A 17933-nucleotide genomic window follows, 5' to 3' on the forward strand; every position below is an offset into this window, starting at 1 on the left:
GGAGAGAAAGACAGACACTTGCAGACCTGCTTCACTGCTTGTGAAGTGACTCCCCTGCAAGTGGGGAACCCGGGCCCTGAACTGAGATCCTTAGCCCGTCCTTGCGCTTTGCACCACATGCGCTTAACCTGCTGCACTACAGCCGACTCCCCAAGCACTTCAAGTTTTGAATCTTTTATTTATTACTGGACAGAAACAGAGAGAAATTGAGAAGGGGTAGGGGAGACAGAGAGAAAGACAAAGAGACACCTGCGGCACTACTCCACCACTTGTGAAGCTTTCCCCTACAGGTGGGGCACTTCAAGTTTTAACATGGCTGGCTTGATGGATTTAGTGGCAGACAGGTGATCCAATTTAACAACATTAGTAAGTGTTACTATTTGTGGATAACGCGGAAGAAATAGAGATGATTTGCTTTTCACTAAGTAGTGGAAGATTACATAAGTATTATTTACTTTTATTTCTCTCCTTTCTTCTCCTCCCTTGATCCCTATCCCTACTTTTGTCTATCAACCACTTTTTGGAATTATAGACCAGAATAGAGAAAAAAAAAGAGGGGCCGGGCGATAGCACAGAGGGTTAAGCGCATGTGGCGCAAAGTGCAAGGACCAGTGTAAGGATACCAGTTTGAGCCCCCGGCTCTCCACCTGTAGGAGAGTCGCTTCACAAGTGGTGAAGCAGGTCTGCAAGTGTCTGTCTTTTTCTCCCCCTCTCTCTCTCCTCCCCCTCCATATCTCTCTGTCCTATCCAACAACGACGACATCAATAAAACAACAAGGGCAATAAAAGGGAAAATAAATAAATAAATAAATAAGACCCCACTTACAGGGGAGTTGCTTCACAGGTGGTGAAGCAGGCCTGCAGGTGTCTTTCTCTCCCCTCTGTCTTCCCCTCCGCTCTCCTTTTCTCTCTGTCCTAACAATGATGACATCAATAGTAACAACAACAATAACTATAACAACAATAAAAAACAAGGGCAACAAAAGGGAAAATAAATAAAAATTTAAAAAAAGAAAAAAGGTAGGAAGGAAGGAAGAAAGAAAAAGAAAGAAAGAAAGAAAGAAAAGAAAAGAAAAGAAAAGAAAAGCAGCTCACAGATGAAGTGGTTCCTGGATTGGTGCCCTATGGTCTCACCAATAAAAGTTGGCTGCAGGTCAATGCTTTGGATAGTGACTTGGCTTCTAGATTAGAAAGCAGAACTGCTAGAGCAACAAAAACCGTGAGGACTTCAGCTGCCCCAATTGTAGGTGTGTGTGTGTGTGTGTGTGTGTGTGTGTGTGTGTGTGTGTGTGTGTGTGTGTGTGTGTGTGTGTGTGTGTGTGTGTGTGTGTAGGGGAGTAAGGTGTGGGGGTTAGTGGGGGTATGGAGAGAGACTTGAGAGTAGCCAGCTCTAGCCTGCTCAACAGCTCCATTCCAGCATCACTTCTTTCCCACTGGGGAAGCGGCCTCCATTCCTCACACCCGCAGGGAGGCAGGCCCAACCAAGGTGAGAGGTTCGGCTCAGGGCTCGGGGACCCAGTGACAGGCAGGTTTGGGCGGAATGTTGGCTGCCACCTCTCCCTAGACGCCTGCCCCCCTCCTGCACTCCCCACCCCTCTCACGGCGCTCAGGCGGAGGTGGGGGGTTGGGGGAACTGGCCTTGTGTTTTGGAACAGCTGCAGCCGGCGCTGGGCCCGCCTGGAATGCGGGAACAGGCTGTGCACCAGGACTTTTATGGAAACTTGCTGCTGGAGACGGCGGCGGCGGCGGCGGCGGTGGCAGCAGCAGCCAGAGGGTTCTCAGCGGCAGGAGCGGCGGCGGCGGCGGCCCGAGCGCTCAGACCCCTGCCTGCAGGACGCGCACAGCCTCTGCAAGCGCACCGAGGACATCAGCTTGTGGCAGCCTCCCGGCGGGTGAGATGAGACCGGGCGCTGGGGCGTGGGGCGTGGGCAGGGGCGGCGGAGACCGAGGTGTCGGGTCCCCGGGTGGGGAGGGCGGGGGCTGCGCGAAGAAGCCGCTGGCACCCGGGCTCTGGGACCGTCTCCGCTGCGGCGCCGGGGAGCGCATCCACCCAGCTGCGGCCGCGCGCGTCCCGGGGAGGGAGACCGGGCCGGTCCCGCAGGCTCCGCGCAGTGCGAACCCGCGTCCGACCCGCTGACTGCGGCTTGACCGGCCTCCTGCCTCTGCTCGCGATTTCCTCGTCCTGGCTCCCTTGCCTGAGCCCCGCGTGCGCCCTAGGGGTCGGTTGAATTTGGGGTGCTCTCAGGGCCCCGGCATGGAAAGAGCCCTCTGTGGAGCACAGAGAGTGGCAGACCTTTATGCTCTACTCCTGGGGCTCAGGCGTGTAAAGTTCAGGGTCCCACCACCACCACCACCACCACGTATCCCCAGAGCCGTCTGCGCCAGCTGTACCTGTTATTATTATTATTTTTTTATTTTTATATATTTTTTGTACCTGTTATTTTTATGAGAAATCATTCCTGACCGCTCCCTGAGGAGGCTGGGGACCGAACTGTGGTTTAACAGCCTATCATCTAGCCCCTCTTTCCAAACTTTCCCCCCCCTCCATCTCTACCCCCTCCCCATTTTCCCAGAGATAGGATGTTGAGGGTTGTGTAACAAACTGGAAGTTGGAGTAAATTATGTAGGTACCTCTTGAGACCTACTCCCCCCCTTTTTTTAAACTGCCAAGCCATTCCAACTGTGTTTGCAAACTGCAAGACGCTTTACAAATGCAAAGGTAAAATAGAAGCTAAATAGACATTTGTAGAAAGAAATAACAAAATCACATTGAGAAGTTAGTTGATGATTGCAGTGGCTTCAAAATCATTCTGTATTTATGAAAGGTACATAATGAGAACTAAGGGAATTGGAAAGGGGGAGAGAGAGAGAGAGAGACAAAAATAGCATATGTCCTAACAAAATGTCCTTGGGAAAGAGGAGCAGGTAGAGGAAAGAAGTCATAATAAAAAATTAGGAACAAAGCAATGTGAACATCATTCATCAGCTGAAATGTTGTTAGTGAATTCATGCACTGGAACCATTGGCCTATGTGCGAGTCACAACATAACTATGTGTTTGGTAGTAGACTAAATAAACCAAAAATTTCTACCATCTTGATCACATGCTTCTGCACACCTTATTCCCCCACTCTTACCCAACCCTTTTACAAGTTAAATTACTGCCATTAAAAAAAAAAGGGGGGGGGGAGTAGGGCTTGACACAGCGGGGTAAGTGCACGTGGTGCAAAGTGAAAGGACTGGCATAAGGATCCCGATTTGAGCCCCCGGCTCCCCACCTGCAGGGGAGTCGCTCCACAAGTGGTGAAACAGGTCTGCAGATGCCTGTCTTTCTTCCCCCCCCACCTCCCAAACCTCCCCCCCCCCCCCCCCCCGTCTTCCCCTCCTCTCTCCATTTCTCTCTGTCCTATCCAACAACAACGACATCAATAACCACAACAATGTTAAACAACAAGGGCAACAAAAGGGAAAAATAAAATTAAAAAAAAAAAAAAACAAGGGGAGTCGGGCTGTAGCGCAGCGGGTTAAGCGCAGGTGGCGCAAAGCACAAGGACCGGCATAAGGATCCCGGTTCAAACCCCGGCTCCCCACCTGCAGGGGAGTCGCTTCACAGGAGGTGAAGCAGGTCTTGCAGGTGTCTATCTTTCTCTCCTCTCTGTCTTCCCCTCCTCTCTCCATTTCTCTCTGTCCTATCCAACAATGACAACAACAATAACTACAATAATAAAACGACAAGGGCAACAAAAGGGAATAAATAAATAAAATAAATATTTTTCAAAAAAATAATAAAAAAATTAAAAAAAACAAAAAACTTGGAAGACTTATGTCTCTGAAATTCTTTACATTTTTGAGGCATGGTAAGGTGTGAAAGCATATAAAGAGACTAATTGAATGACTTCTTGGTGGGGGGAAGGTATATTTATTATAAATTAACTTTAATTCATGTAAATTAGATCTTTTCTACAGCTATTGACATTATATTGGTGAAGATATTTTGTATTTAAAGAGAAATGTACACAATTCTGTATTTGCAGCAAAGTCCTTAACAAACCTAAGCAGACATCACCACAGAATTCCTTTAAATCCAGTTTTCCTCAATACACTTAGTGATGTCATTGAATTTCAACAGATGATTCACACATCAGTCTGATTTAAAATTAAATAGTGAGGGGGTCGGGCGGTGGCGCAGTGGGTTAAGCGCATGTGGCGCAAAGCGCAGGGACCGGCGTAAGGATCCCGGTTCGAGCCCCTGGCTCCCCACCTGCAGGGGAGTCGCTTCACGGGTGGTGAAGCAGGTCTGCAGGTGTCTTATCTTTCTCTCCCCCTCTCTGTCTTCCCCTCCTCTCTCCGTTTCTCTCTGTCCTATCCAACAACGAATTGCGTCAACAAGGGCAATAATAATAACCACAAGGAAGCTACAACAAGGGCAACAAAAGGGGGAAAAAATGGCCTCCAGGAGCGGTGGATTCATGGTGCAGGCACCGAGCCCAGCAATAACCCTGGAGGAGGAAAAAAAAAATTAAATAGTGAATAGCGAGGTTTGGTTTTTTTTTTTTCCTGCTCACCTTAAAATGGAGTCTGTGTTATTTTTGAAATTTTGGTATGTAATACTGATCATTGTCAAAATGTATGTCATCTTGAGATGACTATATTTAGCGTCAGGAAAGGAATGCGTTATCTAGGTTTTCAACAGTATTTTTCCCCTGAAGTTATGCCTGATGTATTCAGGTTAGGGTTTCACTTGTGAACAGAATGATCACTAGGGCCATGTATTTAGGAATGATTAATTGGAGGTTTAGGTTTATCTGAGGTGACATACTTCAGTTAGAAACTTATAGTTGAAACACGCTAAAGGTAAGTGAAATTATTGTTTAAAGAAAGACACGTGCCTAAAAGGAAGCAATCAATGCAGCAAATGTCTAGAACTGTGTTACAGATGGGCAAATATCTGAAACTTACAAAAGAAAGACATCAGTATAATTGACAGTATATAGGTCAAATTAAAAAAAAATTGACAGTCTGTAATTTACAGGGGAAATGACCTACAATTTCTTAATTTCACATGCTTCTGTTCCTACCTATTTTGTGGTCTATATCACCTTTGCAGCTTTTTTTTTTTTTTTAATATTTATTTCCTTTTGTTGCCCTTGTTGTTTTATTGTTGTTGTTACTGATGTTGTTGTTAGATAGGACAGAGAGAAATGGAGAGAGGAGGGGAAGATAGAGAGAGGGAGAGAGAAAGACAGACACTTGCAGACCTGCTTCACCACCTGTGAAGGGACTCACTCCCCTGCAGGTGGGGAGCCAGGGGCTCGAACTGGGATCCTTACACCAGTCCTTGCGCTTTGCACCAAGTGCACTTAACCTGCTGAGCTACAGCCCGACTCCCTGCAGTTTTTTTTTTTTTAATTCTTTCTGCTGGTTTTGCAGTTATATGTATGTTATATGTTTTTTGCATGTCTTGTTATATTTTTCCTTTTCTGTTTAAATATTCAGCACATAGGTTGACTTGACTTATGGTAGTAATTTTCTTTTTTCTCTTTAAATATTTATTGAATATATATTCTATTCCAGTAATTATGCTGGCTGACAGAAGTACACTACTCTTATTTATTTATTTTTTTATTACCAGAGCACTGTTCAGCTCTGGTTTATGGTGGTGTGGGGATTGAACCTAGGACTTTGGAGCCTCAGGTATGACAGTCTCTTTCCATAACCATTGTGTTATTTACCTCTGCCTGTAAATTTTCTCTCTTTCTTTTACTTACTTACTTACTTTCTTTCTTTTTTTCTTTTTCTTTTTTGCCTCTAGGGTTACTGCTGGTGTCTGCACTATGAATCCACTGATCCTGGATGCCATTTTTTCCCTTTTGTTGCCCTTGTTGTTTATTGTTGTTGTTATTGTTATTGCTGTCATTGTTGTTGAATAGGACAGAGAGAATTTCAGAGAGGAAGGGAAGACATAGAGGGGAAGAGAAAGATAGACACCCGCAGACCTGCTTCACCGCCTGTGAAGCGACCCCCTCCTCCCCCTGCAGGTGGGGAGCCAGGAGCTCGAACCAGGATCCTTACTCCAGTCCTTGTGCTTCATACCGTGTGTGCTTAACCCCCTGCGCTACCGCCTGGCCCCTCCCCGCCTGTAAATTTTCTAAAATCTAGAGTGGTTGGATTTTTAGTCAGTAATTCAACTTACTTAGCTTTTAAATTGTTTAAAACTTAATAAATCAATAATTATTTCTTTATTAGCACAAAATAGAGAAGGGAAGAGGAGAGGAAGGAAGGGAGCAAGATAGGGAGAGAGAATCTGAGCATCACTCTAGTACAAGGGGTGCTGCTGGGGATGCAACTTGGTACCTCATGCTTCCAAGCTCAGTGTTCTATTCAGTGTGACACCTCCCAGGCCCTGTTGTATTGCTTTTTTATTTTAATTTTTCATTTTTCATTATCTTTATTTACTTACTGGATAGAGACAACTAGAAATCTAGAAAGAAGGGGGTAATAGGGAGAGAGATAGACACTTGCAAAGCTTGCCCCTGCAGGTGGGGGTCAGGGGCTTGAGCCCAGGCCCTTGCACATTGTAGCATGTGTACTCAAACAGGTGCACCACCACCTGGCCTCGATTGTTTTTTTTATTATCAAACTATTACAATCATATGAAGAGGGCCTGGTAGCTGGTATCACCAGTGGGGTGCAGACTTTCATGCCTGAGCCACCAGAGATGGTGGGTTCATTCCCTGGCATCACCGTAAACCAGAACTGAGCAGTGCTCTGGTTTAAAACAAAACAAACAAAAATTAATAACAACAGTACATGTTTGAAAAGCTATAAAGCATAGAAAGAGGGCTCTTGGGGCTGGCTGTGGTGTGCCTGCTTGATCAAACGTTACAACGCACAAGAACTCCGGTTTGAGCCCCTGGTCCCCACTTGCAGGGGGAAAGCCTTGCGAGTGGTGAAGCAGGGCTGCAGGTATCTATGTCTCTTTCCCTCACTATCTCCCTCTACCCTCTCAATTTCTGGCTGTCTCTATTCAAAAAATAAAAATAATTAAAAGAAACTTTAAAAAAGAAACATAAATTAAAAAAAGAAAGAGGGCTCTTAAAAATTGATACACCTATAGTTAGTATTTTGACATATTTCCTCTTCATGCATATACTATTTTTTGCATTGCCTTATCTCTTCATTTGTTTCCTTTTATTTTTATATTTTAAAATTATCGTTATTTGTTGGATAGAGACAGTCAGAAATTGGAAAGGGAGAGGGAGACAGAGAGGAAGAGAGACAGAGAGACACCTGTAGCCCTGCTTCACCACTTGTAAAGCTTTCCCTCTGCAGGTGGGGACTAGGGGCTTGAATTTGAGCCCTCGTACATTGTAATGTGTGCTCAACCAGGTGCACCACCACCCCGCCCTGCATTGTCTTATTTCAATGAATCTACATATGTAAAAAAAAAATCCAGTCGGCAAGTACTGAATAGCTGGTTCTTTTTCTTCACTCCCATTCCTCTTATCCCTTTGTCATCTGCTTTCTTTCTTTTTTCTTTTCATTGTTATAGTTATTGTTGTTATTGATGTCGTCATTGTTGGATAGGACAGAGAGAAATGCAGAGAGGAGGGGAAGACAGAGGGGGAGAGAAAGATAGACAGCTGCAGACCTGCTTCACCGCCTGTGAAGCGACTCCCCTGCAGGTGGGGAGCCAGGGGCTCAAACCGGGTTCCTTACGCCGGTCCTTGCGCTTTGCGCCATGCGCGCTTAACCCGCTGCGCTACTGCCCGACTCCCTGTCATGTGCTTTCAGATTAGAACACAGATAGATTGGGACTCCTTGGGTCTAGAAGTTAGTGAACATTTCCTTTCTTTCTTTGCCTCTCCTGTCTTCTTCCTCCTCTTGACTCTGCCTTCCTCTTTCAGACAAAAATAGATCTCCCTTTTCTCTCTTTACTTTTTTAGTGCTGCCTAAGAAAGTCTCTTCTAGACTGGAAGCCACAAATTGGCGGTCAAAAGTACACTTCTAGCCACAGACTTGTTTAAATGTTTGTACATTTTATAGTGAATTTGGATTTTTAAACCTCTCTTGAAAAAGTAGGAGATGAGGGCACACCTGGGTCTATGTGTTTGCCTAACACCATTATCTGGCATTAGGTAATAGCTGTCCCCTCAGTGTGTACTCTCTTTTGGTGTCTCTGCTACTCGTATTGTTTTGTGAGTCACTGCTCATTACCTGTAACTGACAGTACCTGTCAATTACATTATATAACTCCAACTAGCAGTGAGTGTCAGTTTGAGCTGGAAGGGACCATGTATTTGCTAACTAAAACTGTTATAGAAAGTAATAGAGAAAATGTTTTTTGGGATTGGTTGAAGGTGAAATGTACTTATCTTGGGAAAAATGAGAAAAATGTATCATTGTGACAACAAAAATCCTGTAAATCAGCATCTCCTCAATGAAGTGATACTGGAATTTCTCAATCTTTCCTAGGTTCTATTGAATAAACATACCCTCCCAATCCTGGAAATGTTTAGGAGGGTTTTTGGAAACATTTAGAACTTGGCCAGGGCACCTGGTCGAGTGCACATGCTACCATGAGCAAGGACCTGAGTTCGAGCCCCTGGACCCCACCTGCAGAGTTTTGAGAGGGTGAAGCAGTATTGCAGGTGTCTCTCTGTCTCTCTCCTTCTATCACCCCTCCCCTCTTGATTTCTGACTGTCTTTATACAATAAACAAATAAAGATAAAAAATAATTTTAAAATGCTTCAGAGCATTATGACTAAATACAATTAAAAAAAAGAGAGAGAGAGAGAGAAGTAGGGAGTTGGGCGGTAGCGCAGCAGGTTAAGCCCACGTGGCGCAGAGCGCAAGGTCCAGCATAAGGCTCCCCATCTGTGGGGGAGTTGCTTTTCAGGCCGTGAAGCAGGTCTGCAGGTGTCTTTCTCTTCCTGTCTCTGTCTTCCCCTCCTCTCTCCATTTCTCTCTGTCCTATCTAACAAGGATGACATCAACAACACTAATAACTATAACAACGATAAAAAACAAGGGCAACAAAAGGGGAAAAATAAATATGTATTTAAAAAAAGAAAAAAAGAGAAGTTAACCATTGTCCCATTTCTTCCTCTCTTCTTTATTCTTGGAGCCTGAAAGGCTTGGGTCTCTGTGGTGTCGGCTGTGTTCTTCACTGAAAAGACCATCTTCCAGGGCCAGGTGGTAATGTACCTAGTTGAGCACACCCCCTGTCTAAAATCAAACATGTTGAAATACACAACAACCCTAAGTCAAGCCCCCAGTCCTCACCTATAAGGGGAAAGCTTCACAGTGATAAAGCAAGTCTGCAGGTGTCTGTCTCCCCCTTCCCTCTCGATATCTGGCTGTCTCTGTCAAATAAATAAAGATTAAAAAAGAGAGAGAAAGAGATCGTTTTCTACTTGCAGAGAAGGTAAGAAGGTCAGTCTCTTTTGAGGTCACTACATCTAACTGTTTGGAAGCCAAATGACTAAATGCCCCAAGATTCTGTTTTTTATTTTATTTATGATACCTAGGATATTTTTTTTTAGTTTCTAGGTTTTTTTTCTTTTTCTTTTCTTTTCTTTTTTTTTTTTTTTGCCTCCAGGGTTATTGCTGGGGCTTGATGCCTACACTAAGAACCCACTGCTCCTGAAAGGCCATTCTACCCATTTCATTGCCCTTGTTATTGTTATTGTCATTGTTGTTATTGTTATTGGATAGGACAGAGAAAAATGGAGAGAGGAGGGAAAGAGAGAGGAGGAGAGAAAGACAGACACCTGCAGACCTGCTTCACCGCCCGTGAAGTGACCTCCTGCAGGTGGGAAGCTGGGGGCTTGAACCAGGATCCTTACACTGGTCCTTGCACTTGTGTGCTCAACCCCCCTGGTTTAGCTTATATTCTATTATTTCATCCAGTCATTTGTGCATCCTCATCATCAGATCTCTTTTCAGAGAGACCAGAGATCAGAGCCAGGCGTTGGCGCACTCAGTTGAAAGCACTCAGGGATCGGGGCTCAAGTTGCCAATCCTCACCTGCAGTGGGGAGGCTTCACAATTCACAAGCAGTGAAGCCGTGCTGAAGGAATCTCTGTGATGTCAGCATAAATTTTCCTTAGGCAGATTTTGCATCAGACAGTTTTCCTGTCACCTTTTTGCCATTCATCCACTTACTCAAATATAAATGGAGAATAAACTGTGTCCTAGTTTTTGTGTGTGAGACACTGAGGACAAAAGGTGAAATAGATGGGGCTGGGAGATAGCTCACCAAATCGAGTGCGTGCTTTTGCCATGCTCGAGGATCCAGGTTTGAGCCCCAAATCACCACATGGCAACACCATGCAAAAGGAAAGTCTCAAGCATGATGAGGTAGTTCTGTCATGTCTCCTCTCTCAGTCTCTTTTGCCCTCGCTGTCCCCCACCCTCTGTCTAAAAACAAAACCAGAATCCTCCTGGAGTGGTAGAAACATGCCAATAAAGAGCACCATGATAAGCATGGTCACAAAAACGGGGGGGTTGGAATGGGTGGTGGCAACCTGGCTGAACACTCATGTCACAATGTAAAAGGACCTGGGTTCAAACCCCCTGCCCCCACCTGTAGGGGAAAAGCTTTATGAGTGGTGAAGCAGGGCTGCAGGTGTCTCTCTGTCTCTCTCCCTCTCTATCACCCCTTCCCTCTCAATTTCTGGCTGTTTCTATCCAGTAAATAAATAAAAGCAATTAAAAAAAAAACTTAAAAAAAAGTGGAATAGAGCACAGCTCTTCCCTTTCAGGACTCAGTGGTGGTGGTGAATACTCTTTGAAAAATGCCACAAACTGTTGTAAGTTTTATGTATTATTAATGTAGAAGGATTTCAGTGCAGTGTGAAAATCAGATTCTTAGTTGTGAGTGAAGAATGATATGTTGGTAGGAGAAAAGTTATGGTATTTCAAATGGGGAAAATCAGATCTAATTCACACTTTGAAACTGTGATGAAATTTGATAAGTTTTATAATTTGACTTTTAAAGTAAAAGCTTCTATTTTGTCCTTTTTAAAAGTCTTCTCCATTTTTCTGATAAAGGTTCTTTTCGTTTTAATTTTTTAAATTTTTACTAGTGATTTCATAGTGATTTATAAGATTATAAAATAATAGGGGGCGGGTGGTGGCACACCTGGTTGAGCACACATGTTACAATGCATATGGACCCAGGTTCGAGCCCCCAGTCCCCACCTGCAGAGGGAAAGCTTTGCAGGTGGTGAAGCAGGGCTGCAGGTGTCTCTCTGTCTCTCTCCCTCTCTATCTCCTCCTTATCTTTCAATTTCTAGCTGTCTCTAGCCAATAAATAAATAAATAAAGATAAAAAATAATGAAATGTTAAAAATAAAATGAAATGAAATAATAGGGGTATAATTCCACACCACCAAAGTTCTGTGCCTCCCCATCCCCAAATAGTAACCAGCATAGTTCTCCCAGATCAAAGTTATGTCTTGACTATATATATTTTTCTTTTTTTTTTCAAGTATATGTGTTCCAATTCTCTCTCTCTTTTTAAAATTATTTTTATTTATTGGCTAGAAACAGCCAGAAATCGAGTGGGTAGGGGGAGATAGAGAAGGAGAGAGAGAGAGAGAGAGACACCTGCAGCCCTGCTTCACCACTGCAAAGCTTTCCCCTGCAGGTGGGGATCGGGGGCTCGAACCTGGGTCCTTGCACATTGTAACATGCGTGCTCAACCAGGCCACCACCCAGTCTCGGTCTCTCTCTCTCTCTCTCTCTCTCTCTGCAAGTGGGGACTGGGGACTGGCCCTTCAAACATGCTTTTAACTTTAGTCTTTATTTTCCATCAGAATTTTAATTATTTTAACTATTTTGGTGTAGGCTTCACTGGAGTTTTGAGCCTGCATGATTCTACTGCTCCCAGTGATTTTTTTGTTTGTTTGTTTGTTTCCTTTCAATCACAGACAGAAAGAGAGGCATGGGTTAGGGGAAAAGAAGAGTCAGCACAGCACTGCTCTATTGCTCACGAAGCTTTCCTGTGTACGGTGCTCTTATGTGGTGACTTGGAACGCAAACCGGTGTTTTTTGTTTTGTTTTTGTTTGTTTGTTTGTTTTACCAAATCACTGCTCAGCTCTGGCTTATGGTGGTGGTACAGGAAATTGAACCTAATACTTTGGAGCTTCTGGAGTCAGGCGGTGATGCACCTGGTTAAGCACACACAGTAGAGTGAGCAACGAACCGAGTTTAAGCCCCCAGTTCCCACCTGGAGGGGAAAAGCTTCACAAGAGGGGAAGCAGGGCTGCAGGTGTCTCTATGTCTCCTTCCCTGTCTATCTCCTCTCCCCTCTCTCTGTTTCTATCCAATAATAAACAATTAAAAAGATTTAAAATATAAATGTATTTGAGAAAAAAATCTATTCTATGCCAAATAATTTATTTAAAAAAAAAAAAAGACTTTGGAGCCTCATGAATGAGAATTTCTTTACATAACCATTGTGCTATCTACCCAATCTCCCACCCTCAAATCCAGATCCTTACACATGATAAAGTGTGTGCTCGATCAGATGAATTGTTTCTTGGATTTCTCACAGAATTTTAGGAAACAAAATTAAAAAATATATTTCAGGGCAGGGGTAGATAGCATAATAGTTACGCAAAGAGACTCTCATGCCTTGCCTGAGGCTCTAAAGTCCCAGGTTCAATCCCCCCGCACCACCATAAGCCAGAGCTGACAAGTGCTCTGGTATAAAAAAATTATTTCAGTTCCCACTTGCAGGAGGGAAGTTTCATGAGTAGTAAAGCAGTGCTGCAAGTATCTCTCTATCTCTTTCGCTCTCTATCTCCCCATCTTCCCCTTCCTCTCAATTTCTGTCTCTATCCAATAAATAAATCAAGATGTAAAAATTTTAGAAAAAAATGGTTTCATATGAGAAAGTTTCATATGAAAGTAGAGGAAGGAGACAAATTAGTGCACCGCCTGGCACATTCAGTGCTCCAGGGTGAACTGAGGGTCTGAGGCATGCAAATCCTGTGGGCAGCGCCCCCTAGCTGCATTACATTTAATCACTGAGTGGCAACCTTCCTCTTGTTTTCTCAAACTCTGAACTTTGCGCTAGTTCTTAAAACTTTTGTTCGTCTCCCCACTGCCAAGGATAGTGCCAGGCATATAGTAGAAGCTTATCAAATATGTGTTAAACAAATGACTGGTTCACCATGCCCAGTCAGTTCTACTTCTAAAATGTCTCTTCTGAGGGTCAGGTGGTGGCACACCTGGTTAAGCGGGCACACACTACAGTGCGCAAGGAACCAGGTTCAAGCCGCTGGTCTCCACCTGCAGGGGGAAAGCTTTGTGAGTGGTGAAGCAGGGCTGCAGGTGTCTGTCTGTCTCTCTCCCTCTCTGTCACCCCCTGCCCTCTCAATTTCTGGCTGTCTCTATCCAATGAATAAAGATAATTAAAAAGGAGAAAAAGAAGAGAAAAAAAGAAAATGGAGTAAGAGAAAAACTAGAGAAAACCAGCACAATAGTCTTGACAGGGTTTAAAGACAGTGGTATTCAGGACAATTTGGAAGAGATTTTATTTATTTTTTCAAAATACTTTATTTATTTATTTATTTTTATTCTTTATTTACTTTTTAAAATTTATTTTTGGGGCTTGAACCCAGGTCCTTGTGCATTGTGACATGTGTACTCAACCAGATGAGCCACCACCTGGCTCCTTACTCCTTACTTCTGTGCTGCTACCTGGATCTCTCCTTTTTTATTTCTAATATATATATGATATTAAACCATACTCTTAAAAGAAAGATTTATTTACTTTTTAACATCTGTTAGAGAGAAAGTGGGAAAGACAGAGCACTGCTCTTTCAAGGGCTTGAGAGACAGTATAATGGTTCTGCAAAAGACTCTCATGCCAGAGGCCTGGAAGTCCTAGGTTCAATCCCCAGCATCACCATAAGCCAGCATTAAGCAGTACTCTGGTTTTAAAAAACCCACAGTGGGGGTCGGGCGGTGGCGCAGTGGGTTAAGCGCATGTGGCGCAAAGCGCAAGGACCAGCGTAAGGATCCCGGTTCGAGCCCTCGGCTCCCCACCTGCAGGGGAGTCGCTTCACAGGCGGTGAAGCAGGTCTGCAGGTGTCTATCTTTCTCTCCTCCAGAGTCTTCCCCTCCTCTCTCCATTTCTCTCTGTCCTATCCAACAACGAATTGCGTCAACAAGGGCAATAATAATAGCCACAACGAAGCTACAACAAGGGCAACAAAAGGGGGAAAAAAATGGCCTCCAGGAGTGGTGGATTCATGGTGCAGGCACCGAGCCCAGCAATAACCCTGGAGGAGGAAAAAAAAAAAAAATCCACAGTGAAATCCTACTTACCTTTCAATGTCGTAGTTAAATGTCACCATTTCTGTGCAACTTATCTTAACTCCAACTCCCTGCTTAGTTCCACCATAGTCTTTTCCACAACGTTTCCCTGTTTCTGTACACAGTAGCATTTAACAGTTTTTTTTTTATTGTAATTAGTTGTAATCCCATTTGTTTTTCCCACAGAAAACAATCTGACTCAAAAACTATCTCATACCTGTTCACCAAACATAAGGTGTTCAATACTAGATTCTCCTTCTCATCAGAACACTGTATTGCAAATACTACCCCAATCTGTCATGTTTGGACAAAGAAACACAACCATTTTGATAATTCATTTAAAGGCAACAATAATATTGTAATTTTCCCTTTGAGGCCTGTGATGGGTATTTGTCTTTGTCGAACATGAATGCATGATATTCTAGAATTATAATATTAAATTCCTTCATCACCCCAGCCTTTTCTATTATGACTAAAAAACTCTTGTTAACTAGATACCTAACTTTATCCTGTGCTTAGTGTCTTCTTTCTACTCATTTTTTTAAAAAAAGATATATATTTATTCATTCCCTTTTGTTGCCCTTGTTGTTTTATTGTTGTAGTTATTATTGTTGTCATCGTTGTTGGATAGGATAGAGAGAAATGGAGAGGAGGGGAAGACAAAGGGGGAAAGAAAGATAGAGACCTGCAGACCCGCTTCATCGCCTGTGAAGGGATTTCCCTGCAGGTGGGGAGCTGAGGGCTCGAACAGGGATCCTTACGCAGGTCCTTGCACTTTGCGCTACAGCCCAACTCCCCCTTTCTACTCATTCTTACTAACAGTCCATCTGGTTGATTTGCCTGAGATCTTAGACACTGAGGGAAAGTATGACTTTGTATTACTGCTGCCCCTGTATGGTGGACATGGATATTGCATCTGCCTTCTCAGAAGTGACTTACTACTAGACTTTAGATTCCAAATATAAAATCCTTGGACACTTGGGCTATTGAAATTGGAATTAAGTTGTTAAGCCAATTTCTTTTAAGCTTTCTAAAATACTGAATTCTCTCTCTAACTACTCCCTTCCTAGATTGAAAACTGACTTGATTTGATAAATTTTTTGTTCCATATTTCAGCAAGTCTCAGAATGTTGTCTTAGACTCCCTGGGAGTCCTCAAAGACACTTAGGGGTTCATGAAGTCCTCCCTTTGCCAGTGACATACCTGTACAAAGCCATATTTTCTTTTATTATTTATTTATTTTTTACCAGAACACAGCTCAACTCTGGCTTATGGGGTGTGGGAGAGAGAACCTGGGACTTTGGAGGCTTAGGCATGAGAGTCTCTTTGCATAACCATTATGCTATCTACCCCTGCCCCTTTTTCCCATTTTTTTAACATACTTTCTTTTTTTTTTTTTTTTAAGAATTTATGTATTTATTCATGAGAAAGGAGGAGAGGGAGAAAGAACCAAACATCACTCTGGTACATGTGCTTCTGGGGACTGAACTTGGGACCTCATGCTTGACAATCCAGTGCTTCATCCACTGTGCCACCTCCTGGACCACTTTTTTAAAAAAAAAAACTTATCTTTTTAGTTATTTATTGGATAGACACAGCCAGAAATTGAGAGGGGAAGGGGGTGATAGAGAAGGAGAGAGACAGAGAGACACCTGTAGCACTGCTTTACCACTTGCAAAGCTTTCCCCCTGCAGGTGGGGATCAGGGGCTTGAACCTGGGTCCTTGTGCTTTGTAACCAGTGTGCTCAACCAGGTGTGCCACCACCTGGCCATATTTTCTTTATATACTTCATCAAGACAGCATACCATGATAGCCTGAAAGAAAAAAACTGGTAGGAAAATGTGCTGTGATGCAGGAGAGGAGCAGTAGGTAGAATGTTGGGCTTAAAGGCATGAGGTTCTGAGCTCAGTCCCTGGCATTGCATCTGCCAGAGTGATGCCCTGGTTTTCCTTTCAGTCCATCTCTCATTAGGGAAATAGTATAATAGTTATGCAAAAAAGACTTTCCTGGGGACCAGGCAGTGATGCACATGGTTAAGTATACATACTACAGTGTGCAAAGACCAGGGTTCAAGCTCCTGCTCTCCACCTGCAGGGAGAAAGCTTCACAAATGGTGAATGGGCTCTTTCCCTGTCTCTGTCTCCCCCCTCCACTTTCAATTTCTCTCTGTCTCTATCCAGTAATAAGTAAATAAGTAAATAAAAAAATAAATAGGAAACCTGGGAATTCCTTTAAAAAAAAAAGGACGTTCCTGCCCAAGGCTTCAAAGTCCTAGGTGTAATCCCTATACCACTATATACCAGAGATGAACAATGCTCTGATAAACACTGATAAATAAATAAGTAAATAAATCCTTAAAAACAAAAGCTTTGCAGGTGGTGAAGCAGTGCTACAGGTGTCTCTGTGTCTCTCTCCTTCTCTATCATCCCCTTCCCCTCTCAATTTATGACTGTCTCTATCCAATAAATAAAAAAAGAAAAAGAAAATGTACGTAGTACTTACTGGATAGAGACAGAGAGAAATTGAGAAGGACATGGATGTAGAGAGGGAGTGAGAGACTGCATCACTGTTTCACCTCTTGTGAAACAAGTCCCTGCGCACTATCACTAGTGTGCTCAACCAGGTATGCCCTGCTCTGCCCCTCCACCCTCGTACCTGGCATTATTAAGGCAGGCAGATATTAAAGGTATTTGCAAACATGCGCAGCAATGTTGTTATTATGTTTTCTCAATTTTGGGAAATACAGTAATTTTTTTCATAAAAATTTTATCTTGATACACAATAGGTGTTTTTCTTTCTTCTTAGTTTTCTTTTATGAAAATGATAGAAGAGAGAGGAAGAACTTGACATCACTCTGGTACATGTGCTGCCAGGGGTTGAACTTGATACCTCATGTTTGAGAGTTCAGTGCCTTATCTACTACCATCTCCCCAACCACCTCATCTGTCTTACTTCTTTCCATCCATCCTCTATCCATCCATCCTCTATCCATCCATCCATCCATCCATTCATCCATCCATCCATCCATCCTACCTTCCTTTCTTTCTTCCCTCCCTCCCTTCCTCCCTCTCTTTCTTTCCTTTTTTGTCTTTTAATACATTTTTATTATCTTTATTTATTGACTGGATAGAGACAGCCAGAAATCGAGAGGAAAGGGAGGGATAGAGGGTGAGAGACAGAGAGACACCTGCAGCCCTGCTTCACCACTTGTGAAGCTTTCCCCCTGCAAGTGAGGACGGGGGCTTGAACCCAGGTCCTTGCGCATTGTAACATGTGCACTCAACCAGGTGCACCACCACTTGGTCCCTCTTTCTTTCTTTCCTTCCTTTCTTTTCTTTCTTTCCTTCCTTCCTTTTTTCTTTCCTTCCTTCTTTCTTTCTCTTAAAGATTTTATTTATTTATTAGTGAGAAAGATAGGAGGACAGAAAGAACCAGACATCAGTGCTGCCAGGGATCAAACTCAGGACCTCACGCGTGACAGTCCAGTGCTTTATCCAGTGTACCGTCCTCACCTTTTTTTTTTTTTTTTTGCCTCCAGGGTTATTACTGCGGCTTGGTGCCTGCACCGCAAATCCACTGCTCCTGGAGGCCATTTTTCCT

At 43.5% G+C, this 17933-nt stretch overlaps 2 protein-coding genes across 8 annotated transcripts in view; both read left to right on the forward strand.

Annotated features, from left to right (window-relative positions):
* Positions 1-1343: 1343 nt before the first annotated feature.
* Positions 1344-2137, forward strand: LOC132541463 (alanine and glycine-rich protein-like). The gene is made up of 2 exons (XM_060202369.1): positions 1344-1486; positions 1656-2137. The coding sequence occupies exons 1-2, from the start codon at positions 1363-1365 to the stop codon at positions 2135-2137; spliced, it is 606 nt and encodes a 201-aa protein (XP_060058352.1). The 5' UTR covers positions 1344-1362.
* The window catches only part of NEXN (nexilin F-actin binding protein), a 75357-nt gene continuing 59164 nt past the window's right edge, over positions 1741-17933 (forward strand). For 5 of the 7 annotated variants that reach the window (XM_060202220.1, XM_060202219.1, XM_060202223.1 and 2 more), the window contains exon 1: positions 1741-1892. The gene's annotated coding sequence lies outside the window, so the exon portion shown is untranslated. The remainder of the gene's footprint in view (positions 1893-17933) is intronic. The other 2 variants (XM_060202225.1, XM_060202222.1) reach the window with 1 other exon arrangement.

The sequence above is a fragment of the Erinaceus europaeus genome, chromosome 11 (assembly GCF_950295315.1).
Source record: "Erinaceus europaeus chromosome 11, mEriEur2.1, whole genome shotgun sequence".
NCBI classification, from domain to species: Eukaryota; Metazoa; Chordata; class Mammalia; order Eulipotyphla; family Erinaceidae; genus Erinaceus; species Erinaceus europaeus.